Source organism: Lissotriton vulgaris, chromosome 6 (assembly GCF_964263255.1).
Source record: "Lissotriton vulgaris chromosome 6, aLisVul1.2, whole genome shotgun sequence".
NCBI lineage: Eukaryota > Metazoa > Chordata > Amphibia > Caudata > Salamandridae > Lissotriton > Lissotriton vulgaris.
The window spans coordinates 1,776,239,634-1,776,257,483 of NC_141694.1; the positions used below are offsets into that span (position 1 = coordinate 1,776,239,634).

The 17,850-nt window shown below is 41.7% G+C and overlaps 1 protein-coding gene across 1 annotated transcript in view; it reads left to right on the forward strand.

Annotated features, from left to right (window-relative positions):
- Nucleotides 1-17,850, forward strand: part of LOC147709465 (protein-tyrosine kinase 2-beta-like) — a 368,771-nt gene that overhangs the window by 304,811 nt on the left and 46,110 nt on the right. The window contains exons 8-10 of the mRNA XM_086925999.1: nucleotides 6,134-6,221; nucleotides 8,702-8,781; nucleotides 15,936-15,998. Of these exons, the coding sequence (XP_086782125.1) occupies nucleotides 6,134-6,221; nucleotides 8,702-8,781; nucleotides 15,936-15,998 (231 nt within the window). The remainder of the gene's footprint in view (nucleotides 1-6,133; nucleotides 6,222-8,701; nucleotides 8,782-15,935; nucleotides 15,999-17,850) is intronic.

Consider the following 17,850-nt stretch of genomic DNA (forward strand, 5'->3'; position numbering starts at 1 on the left):
TCTTCCGAAGACGAAGTTTCAGTATTGGCGGTATGGGGTTTATTCTGTCGTCGTTTGGCGTAGATGTCTGCCCACGTGTATACCTCTCCCATTTTGTAATCTATAGTGTCCCTTCTTAGTTTTCGGATCTTACGTTTGCTGACTTCAGCGGTGTGTTTGGTAAGTTGTGCGTTAATGTCTTCCATAATTTTATTGAGTTCCTCTGTAGAGTAACTGCTTTCCAATTCTGTTTTGACTCGGGAGATTTCTGTTGATAATTCTTCCAGGATGGTTGATAATTCCTCAATAATCAGTAATATTAGATCGAGACTACACTTGTTAAGGATGGCGTACCATCTGTCCTTAAATTTTTGAACGTTTTTGCATAGAGATGGTTTTAATGGTATCCTTAAGCCTCTCGGAATTCTCTGTGCCTTGTGGTACTTGACCATAGTGCTCGCATGCTGGCGCTGATTGATTATTTTCTTTGATAGGTATAACAGTTGTTTAATGTTTTGCTCCTTAGTACGGTTCGTGGTTAGTTCGGTGGTTTCTTCATTGATGAGTGTGTAGATTCTATTAACTTCCTCATTGGAATACGCAAAGTTTTCAGCTCTAATTTCCGTGAGGTTGAATATTTCGTCCATATTGTATGCGCGCTGTCCAGTAGATATGCAGACTAGTAAATGAAAAAAGGGTTTTGAACTGGGCGCACAGCTTTTTGGTTGGTTTTAAATAGTTTGTAAGGAACTTCGGAGTATCACCTTCTGTCTGGAGGCGTGGTAAATATGTGGGGGCAGCACTCTCAACTCTGAGAGATGTCCTCCGAGTTCCGAGTTATTGAATGTTTTAGGCTCAACGTAGAGTACAAATGCTTTTTCTTCATTTACAGAACATATCCCCAGATGAAGGCATGATTTGAATGCCGAAATGCATTGGGATGGTTTGAGTGCATTAATGGAATTTTGACGATGGAATATCCTCTTGTGAATGCAACGAGAAGTGAAATACATGATTAAATACTTGAACATCTTTTATGTGTAAAGTGTTCTATTCACCTTCCTACCAACTATTTAAGAAACCTTCTTGCGAGGACTCTTGCGGAACTCGGAGGACATCTCTCAGAGTTGAGAGTGCTGCCCCCACACCATTACATTTATAACACAAACATACAATTATTTTTTTAAATGGCAGAAATTTAAAGTGAAGACACATTTTCTGCATAAATGTTCATAATATAGACCATTATTCTGCACTTTAAATTTCTTACCAGTGACATGTAGATACAGTGCCATGTTTATAATAGAAAAATACAGCATTTTTTTAAATGTGTGGAATTCAAAGTGAAGAAATATGCCCCATAAAACATTAAGCCATAATTGACTTAATGGAATGTAGATAAAAACATTAAGGTTTAATGTTTCATCGAAATATCTTTCTTCACTTTAAATGTCTCCCACTTAAGAAATGACTGTATTTTTCAGTTATAAATATGGCACAGCGTGTACTGGCCACAAGGAGCAAGAGACCTGTTCCCAGGTCACTTTAAATAGGGAAAAATTAAGTTCTCATTTCATTTTGATTTTCTCCCATTTAAAAGCCTTCAGAAACATTAATTTGTTCTCAGCTCCAATATTGAATTGTCAAGGACTTTTATTTGAGTTAAATACCTCAGTGTCAGTTCTTCACCTCTGTGCCCCATTCTGGGCAATAAACCTGACTGAGTATTGCTAAAATCAGACCCTGTTATCTGGAGTTTGAAGATAATGATGTAAAATTAACAAACATCCCTCACTTAACTTTAAAAGGAAAATGTGACCCTGTGCTTATTTAAAAATGAACTCAATGCTGTGAGCTACTCTGAAGGTCTCTGCGAGCTACTGGTGGCTCGCAATCGACTGGTTGGAGACATGCTTTAAGAGTAGGAGGAACTGGCCTGTTTAGAAAGTTTCTATGTAGATGCCTTGATTGAGGAATTCATTGGCAATGGTGAGAACGGATGAGAGAGCATCCTCAGAGAGAGCTTTGACAAAGGAAAAGGTTAAGACATCTTCATAAGAAGTGGCTTTTTAAGAGAGTTGAGTATGTTAGTGGGATGTGTAAGAGATAGTGCTTTGAAGACTAATCACTGTGGGATTGTATGCAAAGAGATGGGCATTGGTAGTTTCATTGAACATATATGTTGTGTTTGAATTTTGCTTTGGCTGCTGTGATGAGCTGTCTGCTTGTTGTATGGACGTCCTCAGGAGTTCTATTTTTTTCCATTTTCTTTTCTGTTTGCAGATAGATTGTTTATTGTCAGCAAGGTATTTAGCAAACCAGGGTGCTGTAGGATTTGACTTACACATACATGGTTTAATTGATGCATGGATTGTCACATAGTTTCCCTAAAAAATGTTGAAGCTATTTGAGAGGGTTTTAGCATCAGATTTGGGGTTGATAGGGTGAGACGAGTGGAAACATTAGGTTGACTCTGGAGAAGTATTTAAAAGACTGAAGATTTGTTCTTCTCTTTTGGATTGACCTTGATTTGTTGGTAGGACGTTGTGCATGGATGGCAAAGTGGATGGTCCATTCCTGCTGTACAGGTGATTTGTATTGCTTTTTGGGTGATGTTGAGAAGAAAAGATTGAGGATGTGGTCTTTAGGGTGTGTTGGATGTATGGCATGCTGAACCACGTTAAGTGTGTTAATGAGTCTGAAGTGGGTGTCTCTTGGGTTTTTGAACTTGCGTTGTGTGGGAGGTTGCAGTCACCCAGGAGGCTGATGTTGTCATATTGGATGGATAAGGTGGAGAGCAGATCACTTTGTCTCTGATGGGTGGCCACATTTTTTGATGTAGTTCATCTTTAAGTCTTGCCTCCAAAATTCTGCTGGCTTCTATCCGAGCTGAGATTTTGAAGTAGTAACTTTTTATCAGTTAGACAGGAAATTGCAAGTACTTATTGACTCACTTATCCTGTACTTATCAAGACCGGAGTGTGTGCTCAGTTTAAGATATTCTGTTTTCCTGGCACTTTCATGCCTACTAAACACACAGACTTACAGGCACCCAGGACTCCACAGCAAGTTACAGGTTAGGTGTGAAATAGAGTACTACAGTAGTGCTAGGGTGTGTTGGGGTATTGACTTTTCAAACCTTGGTACCCAAGTTCAGCCCACAGAGACATTGGCACAGAGAATAACAGGTTTTTCTATTTAATTTCACCAGACTTCATAACCCAGACCTATTGAATATTCAATGCAATTAATATCCTAAATGTCACAATGGTAAGCGCTCTAGACCTGGCGAAACTGTGCATGTTTGAAGCAGCTAAAATGTCACTGGGTGCTTTTGAATTATGTATGGCAGAGGTCACTTCTTTTTAGCAAGACATCTTCTGGTCAAAACAGAGGAAAGGACAAGCCCCCTATGCTCGGTTTGTAGGTAATAGAGCTGCTCTGGTACCAGCTAACAACAAGCATTACCAAAGTCAGTAGGTCTGGCTTATAACTGAATGTGAAAACTAAAGGAACTTCTTATTTGTGCAGGGAAATGTGTCCTTGTGAAAAGAGCAGTTAACCAGGGCCTCTCTAAAAAGCATTCAAGTTAGGAATCTGAGGATTCTGCAGGTGTCTTGCAAACACAACATGCCTCTGTTCTGGAGAGAGGTGGCAGGACACATCAGGGTGTCATTTTCTAGATTTTTTTAAAAACATATCAGAAAACTGGGGAAAGAGGGGGCATAGGTGTGACTCAGAGGGAAGGACGGAGCACCGTGTGCAAGGACAAACTCGAAAAGTGTGATGACAAATCTCTGCCATTTCTAATTGGCACAATGCAACCTGTGTATCTACTAACAGATGTTCCATGACGAAAGCACTGACCCTTATTAGTGAGGTTAAGCTCGCATTTCTGTGAATGAATCAAGGACAAATTAATTGCAGCCATCCTCCATGACCGATGTAGGTCTGACTTGGCAGCACAGCTGTCTGCAGATATATTGTTATCAATTCTTTAAAATATATTCAAACTGGGCTTTGGGTGCAACCGAAGGAAAGTTACTCCCTGCCTCACCTCATGCCTATTGGCTAGTTGGTGCATCACTCCGTATTCCATTGGAATGCATGGGGTACAATACTACATCTGAAAAGTACACTTGATCACCAAACTGTCTGTCATATGTAATTATTTAGCTCCTACATGCATTCTGTTTAGAAAGCAAGCGCTATCAAAGCTGATAAAGTAAGCTTAAATGCGATCAGAAGAATTTGCAAGGAAACACATATTAACAGCATGTGTGAATGCCTGTGTGTACACGTGTTGGAACATGAAATCCAGGCTTTGTCATTTAATGTTTTTCTTTACATTTGCCAGAGGTGTTACCTTTATATAATGCATTCATATTTCGCATTTTCCACTTTTCTCATGCAAGATGACAAAGACCACTTCTTGCATCTTAGTCAGTGGAGAGAGTGGTGTGTCAAACACAGTATTAGGTATATTTTTAGGCAGTGCAGTCTGTCCACTTAACACAAAGGTTTGGAGGGACGAGCATCTCCTTTAGCTCTCACAACCGCCCAAGGGAGCACATCAGTGGGAAACAGCCTTTACAACATGGTTTTTACCACATTGTGCCTTTACCACACATTTTGTAGCACGCATGATTTTACCACACGCATGTTTTTTGCAACACATGTCTTTACCACACATTTAAGGTAAGTTGGGGCCTGTGGGTGGTCTTCCCCCACAAATACATTGTTTATATATATATATATATATATATAAACAATGCATGGTAATGGCATACGTTGTAAAAGATATGCCTTGTAACAAAATGTGGGTAAAAAAAATGTATTGTTAAGGCATGCAATGTATTTCCCTGCATTGTTCCGTCGTACAACCACATCAGTACCGCAACCTAATGGCTGTGTGCTGGCGGTGAACCACGGCCACGCCACTGGTGGTAGTACCAAATACCATGCACTTATTTAAAAGCAGTGCTTTGGGGATGTGAGGTGATAGCAGGGACTGGGAAAGACATAATGATGTTTAAAATGGACAATTCTTGCAAAACCTAAACCCTAATATCATCAGTCCACTTGGGTTCAATCTATATTGAATATATATAGAAGATTTAAAAATACCCACTAAAATATTTACTACTCCAGTGGTCCTGGACAGCACTGCCAACTCTTAAACTTTAAAAAAAAAAGTATTTTTATCTGAGATTTTCTTTATGGAAAATCGGCTGCATTTATTTACTTTATTTAAATACGGTCACAGGCATGGTGGCCTGCTGACCTCAGCAGACCATAATCCCTGTGGTGGCAACCGATCGGAGAGAATCACAATTTGTGACCTACCTCATGAATAATAATGAGGAAGACCGAATTGCCATCGACTCTGATTTTGTGAACCGACCTCACAGTACATAAATGGGTGCCCAAAATCAGAATCGATTCGCAAAAAGCCTGTGCACAATTTTTAACCACTTTTTGCAAATTAATTCTTAGTACATCTACATCAGTACATCAGTTGCATTAAATGATGGTTACAAAAAACTGATATTTGCAACTAGATTTTTTCCTACCAGTACAGAATTTTACGATCTAACGTATGTACTATTAGGTTGGTTCCTAAAATTCCGATCCAGAATAGGTTGTAATCCTTCATAACTCATGAATTATATTGAGGTTGGTTGCAAACTGTGATTCAGTGTCATTGGTGGCCTGCTAGGGTCAGCAGACCACTATGTCACGGATTGCCTTTAAATAAAGTTAACTTTAAAAAAAATGCTGCCTGTTTTCCTTCGAAGAAGCAGTGCTACCTTTAAAACTTTGTTTAAAAGTTTTTTTGAAATTTGGAAATGAATCTTTAGAACACAGCCTACTCTCCATCAAAGTTTTTTGCATTCACAAAAAGGAAAGGGTCCCCAGGGGCATATACATGCACTTATGGATGAACAATGAAGAAATGGCTAGATTGTCAGATTGATGGATGTGACAAGTTTGACTGATAGAGGTAGAGTGGAAGGGAGGGAGAGATGGTTGGAAGGATAACAAAAAGATGGTGATATACATATGCAATATATGTATTCTTGTAATTCTGCACCCACTGTAAATCTTCTTACTGGTCCAAAAAGGTTTATGTATCTTTATTTCTTTTTCCAAGGTATGACCTTAGAGTACGGTATCTTCCAGAAGACTTTATTGAATCTTTTAAGAAAGACAGGACTACATTACTATACTTTTACCAGCAGGTGAGATTCAAGATTTTTAACAATATATTGACTGTAAGGCTTTTAGTAGTTCCAAAGTGTAGCTGTTTACAGTTACAGAACTACATTTATTATATGTAATTTGGAAATGCACAGCTAGTATGGTATTGTGATGTCATTGCGTAGCACTACTATTATGTGATAACAAGACTGCTCTGATGACATTTGTGTCCTAAGAGCATGGGTGTGATGTAATGTCTGAACGGGATCAGTTTATAAGCTGACCAAGGTAAGTACTTCCTTTTATCATAAAGTGATCACAGTAAAGCTAAGGTGCTACAACTGTACAAACGACTCATACACTGCATTAGCAAGATATGATTTATATGCATCATTGAATCCCTGACAGTCGACTTGCGTCCTCCTATCCAACAACGAGCTTCCCTAAGTAGAACACTGCGACGATTCTTCAACTTGGTCAGCTTCTCCAGCAAGGTAGGTATCAACCATAACCTGCCTGAAACAGGACTGATCCTACCACTTCTGAGGGAGGAGTTTCTGCCTTGACGACTTTAAGAACTACCTTCCCTTCTATCACTTCCTGTTTATAACGAAGATAATTGAAAAAGGAGCCACCATCCAACTCTAAGACCAAATCAACAGTGACAAACGCATGTTGCAGATGATGTCTACACAGCACATACATTAGCGATCATTGCCTCCAGGTCCTGCTAGATCTCGCTGCAGCCCTGATTACCCTCTAAGCTCTGATCAGCATCTGGGCAACATGCATGGGAACGAATGACAACAGACTAAGGTTGCGTTCCTCCTATGTCGCCAACCAACTCAATGGCGATTTCCATATTCCAAAGGGTACAGGTGGCTTGTGAAGTTCTTCAACGATTATTCCTATCTGCTGTGATCCTCACTTTGCATGTGGGTCTTCTCACTAACATCACAAATGTATAGTACTCTGGTGAAATCATATCTTAACCTGAAAGTCTCGATGGTCATCCGTTTATTCAAAGATTGCCTCTCCCTCACCCAGTACTGGATGTAGAGTGCTTACTTCAGTCTGAAATATAATTCATCAATCTTCTTTGCCAGCAGCACCACGTAAGCTACACCCTGGAAAGTTTATTTGGCTGGAAGCTTGAAAGTTTTTGTACTCCACCTCTGCACAAATGCAAAATCACTTCCAGTCATCATTTACAGTGGGTTCTGTACAAACCAGACTACCAACAAATCTCAGAGAGCCTGGTGCCTACTCTCCCATTTACTCAGAATAAAATCCTCTCTGCCAGTCTCAGACCGAAGAACAACCAGATGTCATGGTCCATATGAATGGTAGCAACAAATGACTGTAGTCTGGCCCCTTCAAACGACATGCGTAGTAAAGTGACGTTTATGTTTATGTTTATGTTTATTGATTTATATAGCGCTGAATCACCCATGAGGGTATCTCGGTGCTTGGAACTTTGACAGCGTAATAAGACCATGAATTAGAAGAGATACGTTTTTAACATCTTTCTGAATTGGGTCAAACAGGGACAAGCCCGTAAATGCAACTGCAAGTGATTCCAAAACACCAGAGCCAAGTAAGAGAATGCTTTGCCTCCAGTACGCGCCTTTTTTATCGTAGGGATAGTAATCAAAAGCTCCGAGCTGGACCTGAGTGATCGCACGGGGGAGTAAGGGGTCAGTTTGCAAGTCAAATACATAGGCCCTTGCCCTCTGATAGCATTGTAGATCATACAGCCTATTTTGAATTTTATTCTTTTTAATATAGGGAGCCAGTGAAGTTGATTCAGGAGAGGTTCTGAAGGAGTTCTAGCAGGGGCATCGACATTGAGGCGGGCAGCAGTGTTCTGGACTACCTGTAGTCTCTTCTATACTGGTTGACCTGCACTGGCTGCTTCCCAGGCCTATATTGCCATTAATATCTGCTGTGCCAACAATAAGGCAGTAACACCAAGTGAACCATCCCTCCTGCAGAGGACCTATGAGGCCAACGCAAGAAGTAGTAACATCCCCATCCTTGATTTCAAATACTGTGAAAGCGATCCGAAGGAAAGCCTTCTCTAGCTCTGGCCAAAGATGCCTGCACAGCATCCTTTGACACAATAGGAATGTCCACTGGCTGCTTTAGCAAGAAGCTCACATCATATCATTTCAAGGAGCACCCTATCCACCATGATTAGAAACCTATAATGCATTCTTTTAGAAAGATTCACACATTCTGAATATCATTTAAGAAAAAAAAGTGCATTTTTCTTTAGCTGAAGACCTACCATGTTAGTATATTTGTTGTCGAGCAGTGGACAAGGTTATTTCATGACCTTTGGTCCTTTGAAGCTAGCATGGTGCTAATCTACAATGCCTAGCCTAAGTGTGTCCATTTACAGCATAATGAGGTGACTAAGCGTAAGGGAAAATAAGTAATCATAGAATTACGTGTAACAAATGAATTGAAGAAAAGTAACATTAGAAACCCAAACTAAGTTACCCTTTTCCTTTGACAGTTACGTAATGACTACATGCAGCAGTACGCAACAAAAGTGAGCGAAGGCATGGCTTTGCAGCTAGGATGTCTCGAACTCAGGTAAGGATGGGCATTTACTAATTACTTTTGTACAGATTGTGTCCATTATGGTGCCAAGATCTAACAGACATATAGATAGATTTCTGGTAAGGCAAAAGCAATAGCAGGAGATTAAGTATATTTCCACGTTTTGCAGAGCGAATAGGCGTGAGGTATACCAGAGCACATCCTGTCTACTCCGCGGTGCATACAGGTGGTAAACCACCAATCGCTGCCTATTGGTTGTAAGACCTCCAGTGCTTAACCCACAGAAAGATACGTGCACACATACACCTGTTGCAGTCACTGGTTCTCTTAAAACTTTGATAAATTGATGACCGCTGAGGCTATTTTTAGTAAAAAAAATAATTAAGAAAACCTTTCTATGTAACTTTTTTAAAGCATTACGCCTACAATAAAATTACGAGAATTAAAATAAAAAGAATATATGGGCAAGCAAAACTGAATGATAAAAGTCTTCCATCACTTTTCATAATTTGGGCACTTTTCACACACATAACCACTGGAGGGTGAGAATTCCATTTGATGGGAACTGCGTTCGAGGAAGCATAAAGGGCTACAGGTTTTGGCAAGCAAAAACTGTCCTGAGGATTGAAGGATAACTTTGTATCACCAGTAGGAGATAACGTCTATCTAAAGAGACATCGGCTGCAAAACCACAACACATGAAATGCTTCTCATTTTGATCCAGTCGTATGATCCTACGTAACGTGTTATTTTCGTGTGCCTTCCCTCCCACAGCGATTGTGGTGTCCTTATAAAGGAGAATTCTACTAGCATTAAACATTATTCACAAAGGAGAATTTACCCCGCAATGGCTTTTCCATGATACCTTTTCCCCTCATTGCCTTTACAATGTAAAGCATTTATCACACATGCTTTTATATGCATGGCAGTGTATTTAACCCCTTCGACGCGGATGACAAAGCCAGCTCGTCATGGGCGTTACCTGCGCTGCGCGGATGACGAGCTGGCTTTGTCACGTTACGCGGGATTTTTAAAAATGCCGCGCACAGCGGGAAAAGCCGCCGCGGCGAAGCGGTTAAGGTCTGTGTGTATGTGTGTTTATTTATATGTATGTTTATAATAAAAATTTAGGGTGGGTCAAGGTATTGGCGGTAAGGGTGTTTAGGGTTATTATATGGCTATGGGTATACAGTGTTTTTAGGATTTGGGGTGGGTAGGGGTATAGAGTGGTAAGTGTGTTTTTAGGGCTTGGGGTGGTTTAGGATATAGAATTTGCCAGAATGTTTTTTGTTGTTTGTCCTGGCAGCATGAACTAAGTCTTGCCACACTTTATCTTCCGAGACTCTAGTCATCGTCTCTAATATTTGTTTGTGCTGGTGTCTGGCATTTTTGATTTCTGGTTGTGGGAGCGATCTAATGGCTTGCTGCAGTTCTCTTATGGCTTCAGCACATTCTTAATGAAACCAAGGTTTTACTTCTTTAACACAAAAGAGTTGGTTATGTATGACCTTTTTGTAAAAAAGCTCCTGCAACTTGGGGATTAACCCCTTCACTGCGGGGCTTATTTCCCCACGACACGGGGGGAGGGGGTGGCGAGCTTGGCTCGTCATGCTGCACGGTGGCGCAGTACTCATGACGAGCTGAGCTCGTCATGACCACGCCCGTTTAATGGAACACCCAGGACAGCAAGGGAATCATCCCCGCGTGGGCGTTCCACGGCCGTTATGAAGGGCTCAGGTGAGCTCGTCATGAGCACAGCGCCACTGTGCCTCATGACGAGCTGAGCTCGTCATGAGCACCGATGTGGTTTACTTAGCATGAACCTCTATTATGGGAATATTCTCTTCAAGGCATTCAACAAAATTTGCTGTGTGTTCCGTGAACCAATGATAGATCCCAGACATCAGATTCGAGTTGAGCACAACTTGGGGCCAAGAGACTCGACTGTGATTATTGGATAGCAATGGAAGAGGCACCTGTGTGTGATCCAGAACAAATGGTCTATCAAAGACAACTCCCTTAGTAGTAGTAATCAAGGAGTTATGATCACTATGAACGTGATTGTCGATAATCATATCCTCGAGTTAGGGCAATAAGTACAAATCGAAAAGAACATAATCAATGTTGCTCTGCTAGGCCCCTCTCTTAAAGGTCGGCGCTATCTCTGGGTCAGATCGAGGTCACCCTTTATAGTCTGTTAGGCCCCTACCCACCTCAATTTAGGTTAACTGGAGAGCTAGGTTAAAAAAATACCTAAGAGGGGTACCAGTTAGTTTAGGGATATCCCATTGTTTATCCTCCTACCCAGTCAGAGTATTAATGCTAGTGGAGGGCTCAAAGGCGGGATTTGAAATCACCAGCAACAATAATTTTTGCGTGCTTCTGCTGCAATTCAATAGGAATGTCCAACTGTGCTACAATTGGCGAATCTACAACAGCTGGTACCGATCTTATATTAGCATTACAAATTTCCACACTCAAACCTGTAGGAAACGTAAGATGAACTCCCATTAAATCATGGGAGTCAGCTTTCAGCATAGTTTGGGTGCAAGGCACAGATTTAATTGACAAAAAACAGTAACCCCCCAGAAGTACGACCAGATTTCTGAGGCGGTATGGCCTCTATGCTTTAGGTGGTAAAACCATTGAGATACACCTTATCAGTAGACCACGTCTCTTGGAATATACACAAGTCAAAGTTTTCTATATGAGAGCCCCATTCAGCTTCAGAGTTTTGAATTTATACCAGCCACATTCCAGGAGATGATGGAAGAATTGGCTAAACTCACTGTCTGGTTTATCCCGGGGCTAGTAATTAGCCTGGGTGTGTACATCTTGTTCTTCCCCATCGGACCGTTCTGGTGACTCAAGATCCAGGTGCCACACTTCCATCACTGTCTCAGGGGCAGCGTATAAACTTATTATTAAGCGGCACAGAAATGTAGTCATACTGGGTCAGGCCCAGTGGATAGCATTTAGCATGTATGATGTTGGACCTTATTAGGGTTAAGCATTTGCTCTTAGTTCTGATCCAGTGTATAACATTGTTAACTAGTGATTCTGAATCTTCGAACTTGATTGGGACAAGTTTGGGAACAAGGGTCATGTACACTACCTTACTGATCCCACCAGGTGCCACTGGATTGGGAGAGGAACATTCATAATAATGCAACATCTAGTCGATGGGTTCCCAGTAAAGCCAAACTACCTCAGTCGCGTAAATGGACATATGGGTAGCTAACGCAATAGCTCGCTTGGGGGGGGGGAGGGTGAGTGAGGGGCGTCACGATAAAGGGCTTTTGTTAATCAAGTTGGAAAGGTTGTTCTCATAAATATTAGTAATACGGGGGTTGGGCACTGGTAAAGTAGGACCCAACTTACCCCCCTCTGAGAAATCTAGGCTAATCGATTGAGCAGCAGTTGGGGTCGCTTTATTTACCTGTGTGGAGGGGACAGACATTTTGACATTGCCTGTGTCAAAATCATCAATACAGTGTTTGGGATTCCCCTTTTAGGACATTTGTAACTTTGGCAGGTTACAATTCTAGAAGTAAGCTTCCCGACTAAAAGTTTGAGTTCGCATAAGTCATGACGCAGGGAGTTTAGTCCATCACCCTCTGCAGAGAGTGTGTATCACAGGAATCAGTGGGTTGCACAGAGGCCAGTGTAACGGTCTGCTCAATATTTGACAAAGATGGAGGTGGACATAGGCAGGTTTCCTCTAGAGATGCATACTTTATTATGGCTGTGGATATTAGGGAATATAACATTTTTAGGCGAAAGAAGGGCATTTCCAGTCAGAGGTGACACAACAGGGACCGAGTTCTCAACAGTACCATTTGAGCCAGGAGTAAGTACAGATTTACCACCCTCAGTTGAACTTTCGCTGCCTTCCCTTGCCCTTTTGCATTTGAACATTGCTGTCACTGCCTTATGGTCAGGCTTAGGTGCCTTTGTGTTTTTTTTTTTCTTCAAATGGGCTCAACCTCTTCTATAACTGAATCCAGGTCGTCCAAGATACAGTTAGACCCACTGGTCTTTTGTATTTGCTTAGAACTGGAGAGATCTTCGCTAGAATCCAGTGCTTTGCATTTCCCCATTTTTAGGTTTACAAAGCAGTAGTCACTTGTAGCTAATATAAATGCTACCAAGTTATAACACTGGTCAGAGAACAATAGTTGCAATTTCAAAATCAGCAGAAGATGCACAAATTGGATACGTGGTGCATAAAGAAGTAATCTAAAGGCTGAGGCAGTTGAAAAAGAGTGGGCCCTGCCCTGTCTCTTCCTGCCACTAACAGGCACAGGACGGGCCCATGGTTCTGCTTGGCACGGCTCGTGCGTGCATCAGGTGCACTGGCAACGCCGATAGCACTGTGTAGTTCCAGAGGGGGGTAATCCTCATGGCACAGCAATTCTTGGGACTAGAAGTCCCCATATGCTGCACAACAGTGGGAACACAGATGGCTCTATGTAGCATGAGAGGGGGCTCTTTCCCTGGCCTCAGCTGTGAGGGCGCCTCCTTGGAAACGAATTCCTGGGACTAGGAGTCCCTCACGCTGCACAACATACCTGCGCAGGAGGGACACTGATGGCGGTATGCAGTGTGAGAGGTGGTTCCTTCCCCCTGGCCTCAGCTGCAAGGTCCCCTCCTGGGGTGGTAATTCCTTGAACTCGGAATCCCCGTATGCTGCACAATGGGAGCCCGCCATACACCATTTTCTTCTTGCAAATGTTGCAGTGATGTTATCAAAGATGTCATGGGAGATGTCATGACTGATGTAATATGTGAGGATATAGCAGTGCATGGTCAGGGCCTGAAATATAGTTTCTTGAGATAACTATAACTACTGAATTTCTATGGTTGTATGTGTGTAAAATATGAACCTAACTATAAAATCCCTGTAACCTTGTTTTTTTGGTGAATTTCCAAGGTTTTTATGCTATTTCCAAACTTTGTTTTTTTTTTAACGTAAAGTACTATTTAATTACCATATGTTAATCCAACTGCCTCAACACATGGCCAACCCTACGCTCCTCACGGCCTTTGGCCATGCACAGTGGGGAGGGGGGGGGTCTCCACAAGCATGGTCTGCAGCCAGGTCCTGTGGCCAACCCCCCATAGGCAGCCAACCCTCGGGCCCCTGGGTGTGTAAGTGGCTGCATGGGTTTGTGAGTGAGCGTGTCTCTAACTTTATGAGTGTGTATGTGGGTGTGTGAGTGTCTGAGTGCCTGTGAGGGTCTGTGAGTGGATGTATGAGCCGTTCTCTGGTTATGTAAGAGGGTGTGTGAATAGCTGTATAAGTATGTAGATGGGTGTGTGAGTGATTTTCTTGGTCTCTTACTGGGTTGTGAGTGGTTGTATTGGTGTGGGTGTGTGAATGGTTGTGTGTGAGTGCCTGTGTGGGTCTGTGAGGGGGCTTGTAAGTAGTCCTCAGGGTCTCTGAGTGGATGTATCAGTGACTGTATGTGTCAGTGAGAAGGAGTATGAGTGTCTGTGTGGGTGGGTGAGTGAATTTCTGGGTCTCTGACTGGGTGTGTGAGGGGTTGTATGGGTATGTAAGTGTGTGTGTGTGTGTGTGTGTGTGGTGGGTGGGTGTATGAGTGGGTGTGTAAGTGGCTGTATGGGACTCTTGAGTGGTGTGTGCATCGTTGTATGGGAGTGTTAGTGGCTGTGTGAGTGGTTTTGCTATATGGGTGTGTGAGTAGGTGTGTGGATCTATGAGTGGCTGTGAAAGCTGCTGTATTGGTGTGTTTGTGGCTATGTGAGTGGGTGTGTGATTCCTGTGTGAGTATGTGTGTGGGTCTGTGAGTGGGTGTATGTTTTTTTTTAATTTGAATCTAAGTCCTTCAGATCTGCTACAGATTCACATGGGTGGACACACTGGGTGTTGCAGTGGATCAGCAGATCTTCGCATGCCATACATAAAACATTTTGGACAATTTCTTGCCCATAAGAGGTCCCTCACAGACCCCTACACCAGTCACATGGAGTCAGCATCCCTCCATCCTGATGCCTTTATCTTATTTAGACTTTATTTCTCAGCCCCAGGAACCGTGTCCCAACTTTTCAGCCAGCCAATCACAGCATTGCTGTAAGCACATGGATTCCCGGATCCATCTTGTTGCCGCTTCCGTGGATCCGTACCTCTGGATATAAATACATCTTTTTTCTTTAATAACTCCAAAACTACTGAACAGCGCCCCCCCCCCCCCTCCGCCCCCCAAATCCCCTGAAAAATAGGCCAGGCCCCATGGTATAAGGTCCACATGGCCAGAATCTGCCTGGAGTGGGCAATGTAGCACTCTCCCGCATTCACTTAAGCCCATTCTCCAGGGGATGGGGTCCTCAAGGCCAAAATCAGCCCGGTGAGAGGGGGCCATGGCCCCCTCCCCTACTGTATTGTGGCTGGGCCCTGGGGGATGCATCAACTTGTAGAAACTCATGCACACACTCATATACCCACTCAGAGACTCACATACCCACTCAGAGACTCACACACCCACTCAGAGACTAACACACCCACTCACAGACTAACACACCCACTCACAGATCCACTCAGACACTCATGCACTCACTCGAACACCCAGTGAGACACTTATGCAGCCAGACCCATTACAGACAGTCACACACCCACTCATGCACCCATTGAGTTACTTACATACCCCCTCACGCACCGACTGAGACACTCATGCACTCACTCTCAAAGGTTACATCTTACAGTTAGGAAAAACATTTTTTTTAAAACTTTAGATATTCACCTAAAAAATCGAAGGTTACAGGGACATTATACTTAGTAATTTAAAACATGTTAAACTTAGAAATTCACTGAAGTGTGTATGTGTGTGTGTGTGTGTGTGTGTTTAACATACTTTAAATATACTTACCCTGTGTTTAGAAGCATGCCTGGTAAAGTCATATTCATGGTGAAGGCATGTGTTGGGAAGGCTCTGGTGTTGTAAATGCATACATGGCAAAGGCATGTGTTTTAACATCATACAACCATTCACGCCCACAGACCTCTCCACACTTATTTCATTGTGAAGCAAGTAATCTGTGGAATCGGTTACTACTGATACAGGCCCTATCACAATCTCTTATTTGAATTCCACATACACCTGAGCAGTTGTAAATATCCCAATGTTTTATCATAATGATGTTCTCATTGTATTCTTTTCTTCCTATAGGAGGTTCTACAAAGACATGCCACAGAATGCACTGGATAAGAAATCCAACTTTGACCTTTTGGAGTAAGTGCCATCTCACATTTTATGGATCACTTCTCAGTAGCAGCAGCCTACAACAGTTCCTGTCAAGGAACAGGTCTCTGCAATTCTGTTAATGTTGTTCCATTTCACTATATAGAATTACATTAACTGAGAATAAACATTGATGTCATTGTGGCTATTGAACTATCAAGTTTCTTTTAGACACAGAGCTGAATAATGACATGCATGGATTTCAATACTATACTTCGGCACCACAAAATGTATCTAGGAAAAAACGTCAATTCCTCACAGCATAAAAATTCAAATAAAATAGGGTCAGTAAGATCTGGGAACACAGTTAGAAATTGCAAACCATTTGTATCGTATGCAGACTCACACATTGTTAATAGCTGGAGAGGTGTGTAGGAAATATCATGTGTTTTGTCTGGTAATTTCCCACTTCTTGTGCATGACAGATATTTATTATGCAACATTGAGACTTGTCCAATTATATAGCCGTATAGTCTGCTGCCGAGGGCTAAGCCGGTTGTTAAAGGTTTTGAACCCGAGTTATGACCTATGATTAGACAGAGGGTCTTTATCCAATAGTATTTTTTTGTTTAGTATTTTTATTGAGGCAATTTAGCAATTCATGAACTTCAACAAAACAGTCCATTCACTAACTTAAGGACAGTAAGAAGAAAAATAATACAATATATGCTAACCTCTATAAAATGTAATGAGAAGAAAACATTGTAAGAAAAGAGTTAAGGAGAAAATAAAGTAAGAAGAGGGGTAGAGAGAGAGGGGTAGAGAGAGAAGAAGCGAAGAGGCTACAATCTTAAGATTATATAATAGTAAGAACTTCCTAAAAAAAACCTGTGGATTAATTTAGGATCCAATACAAAGAGTGATCAAATCAACGAGTTAAGCCTAACAGTGGTTTAAGCTTATTTATTGGAACAGAAAGATAAGTAAACTGTATTACATGTGTGTAAAGTTAAATAACAAGTCAAAGGTTCCCACAGTGTTGTACCTTAAACTGCTAACAGTGTAGAACGGAAGCTGTAGCGATACAATTGATGGTTATGACACACCATATTCCACCACTGTTGAAGGGTCTGATGATTTCCAAAAAACGCAATTACCTTTAAGCCAACTGCAAGCAACAGATCAGCTAGTTTACAAAGTATTTTATTCTGTGGCCAAATTTGAACCCTAGTGACGTCTCCTATTCTTGTCCATACCCTGTACCCAAAGATAAGACAGCTTAGGACATGAAAAAAAACATGTGACGGTAGGTTTCCAGGGTTATTACAATGCCAACAGGTGTACTGCTTAAATAATTTGACCTTAAATAAATTTACTGGTGTATGTTATAGGCTTTTATAGAAATAATATTGTATTTGAGTTTGGCATGGCGAGTGGTAGAATGGATTTTTCCCCATATTGTCTGAATGATACAGACTGGAAAGCAAATCAGATTCCGATATTCGCTCCAACTTTGATTTGGGTCTGTAAGAAGGAGTTTTCAATCTTCTTTTGCCAGACAGGCTTCTCATGGAATCCAGATAAGATTAAAAGCCTAGGGCTATTATATTGCAACAATCTCAGAGACACACTTAGGTCTAAAATGGAAGCCCTCCTTGAAAAGATAAAAAAAAATCAACGCAGGGCTGGTCACCCTTATACCTGTCATGGTGGGGTCGCCTTGACACAATCAAAATGATGCTACTTCCTATCATTAACTTTTTTCTCATGATGCTAGCAATAACATTTATAAAGTTTTATCCAGATTCTTGTGGCATGGGAAACCATCTTGTAACTCCCCACAGCGCCTAAAATTCCCTAAATACTTCGGAGGGTTTACCTTCCCTGATTTCTCTTATTATCA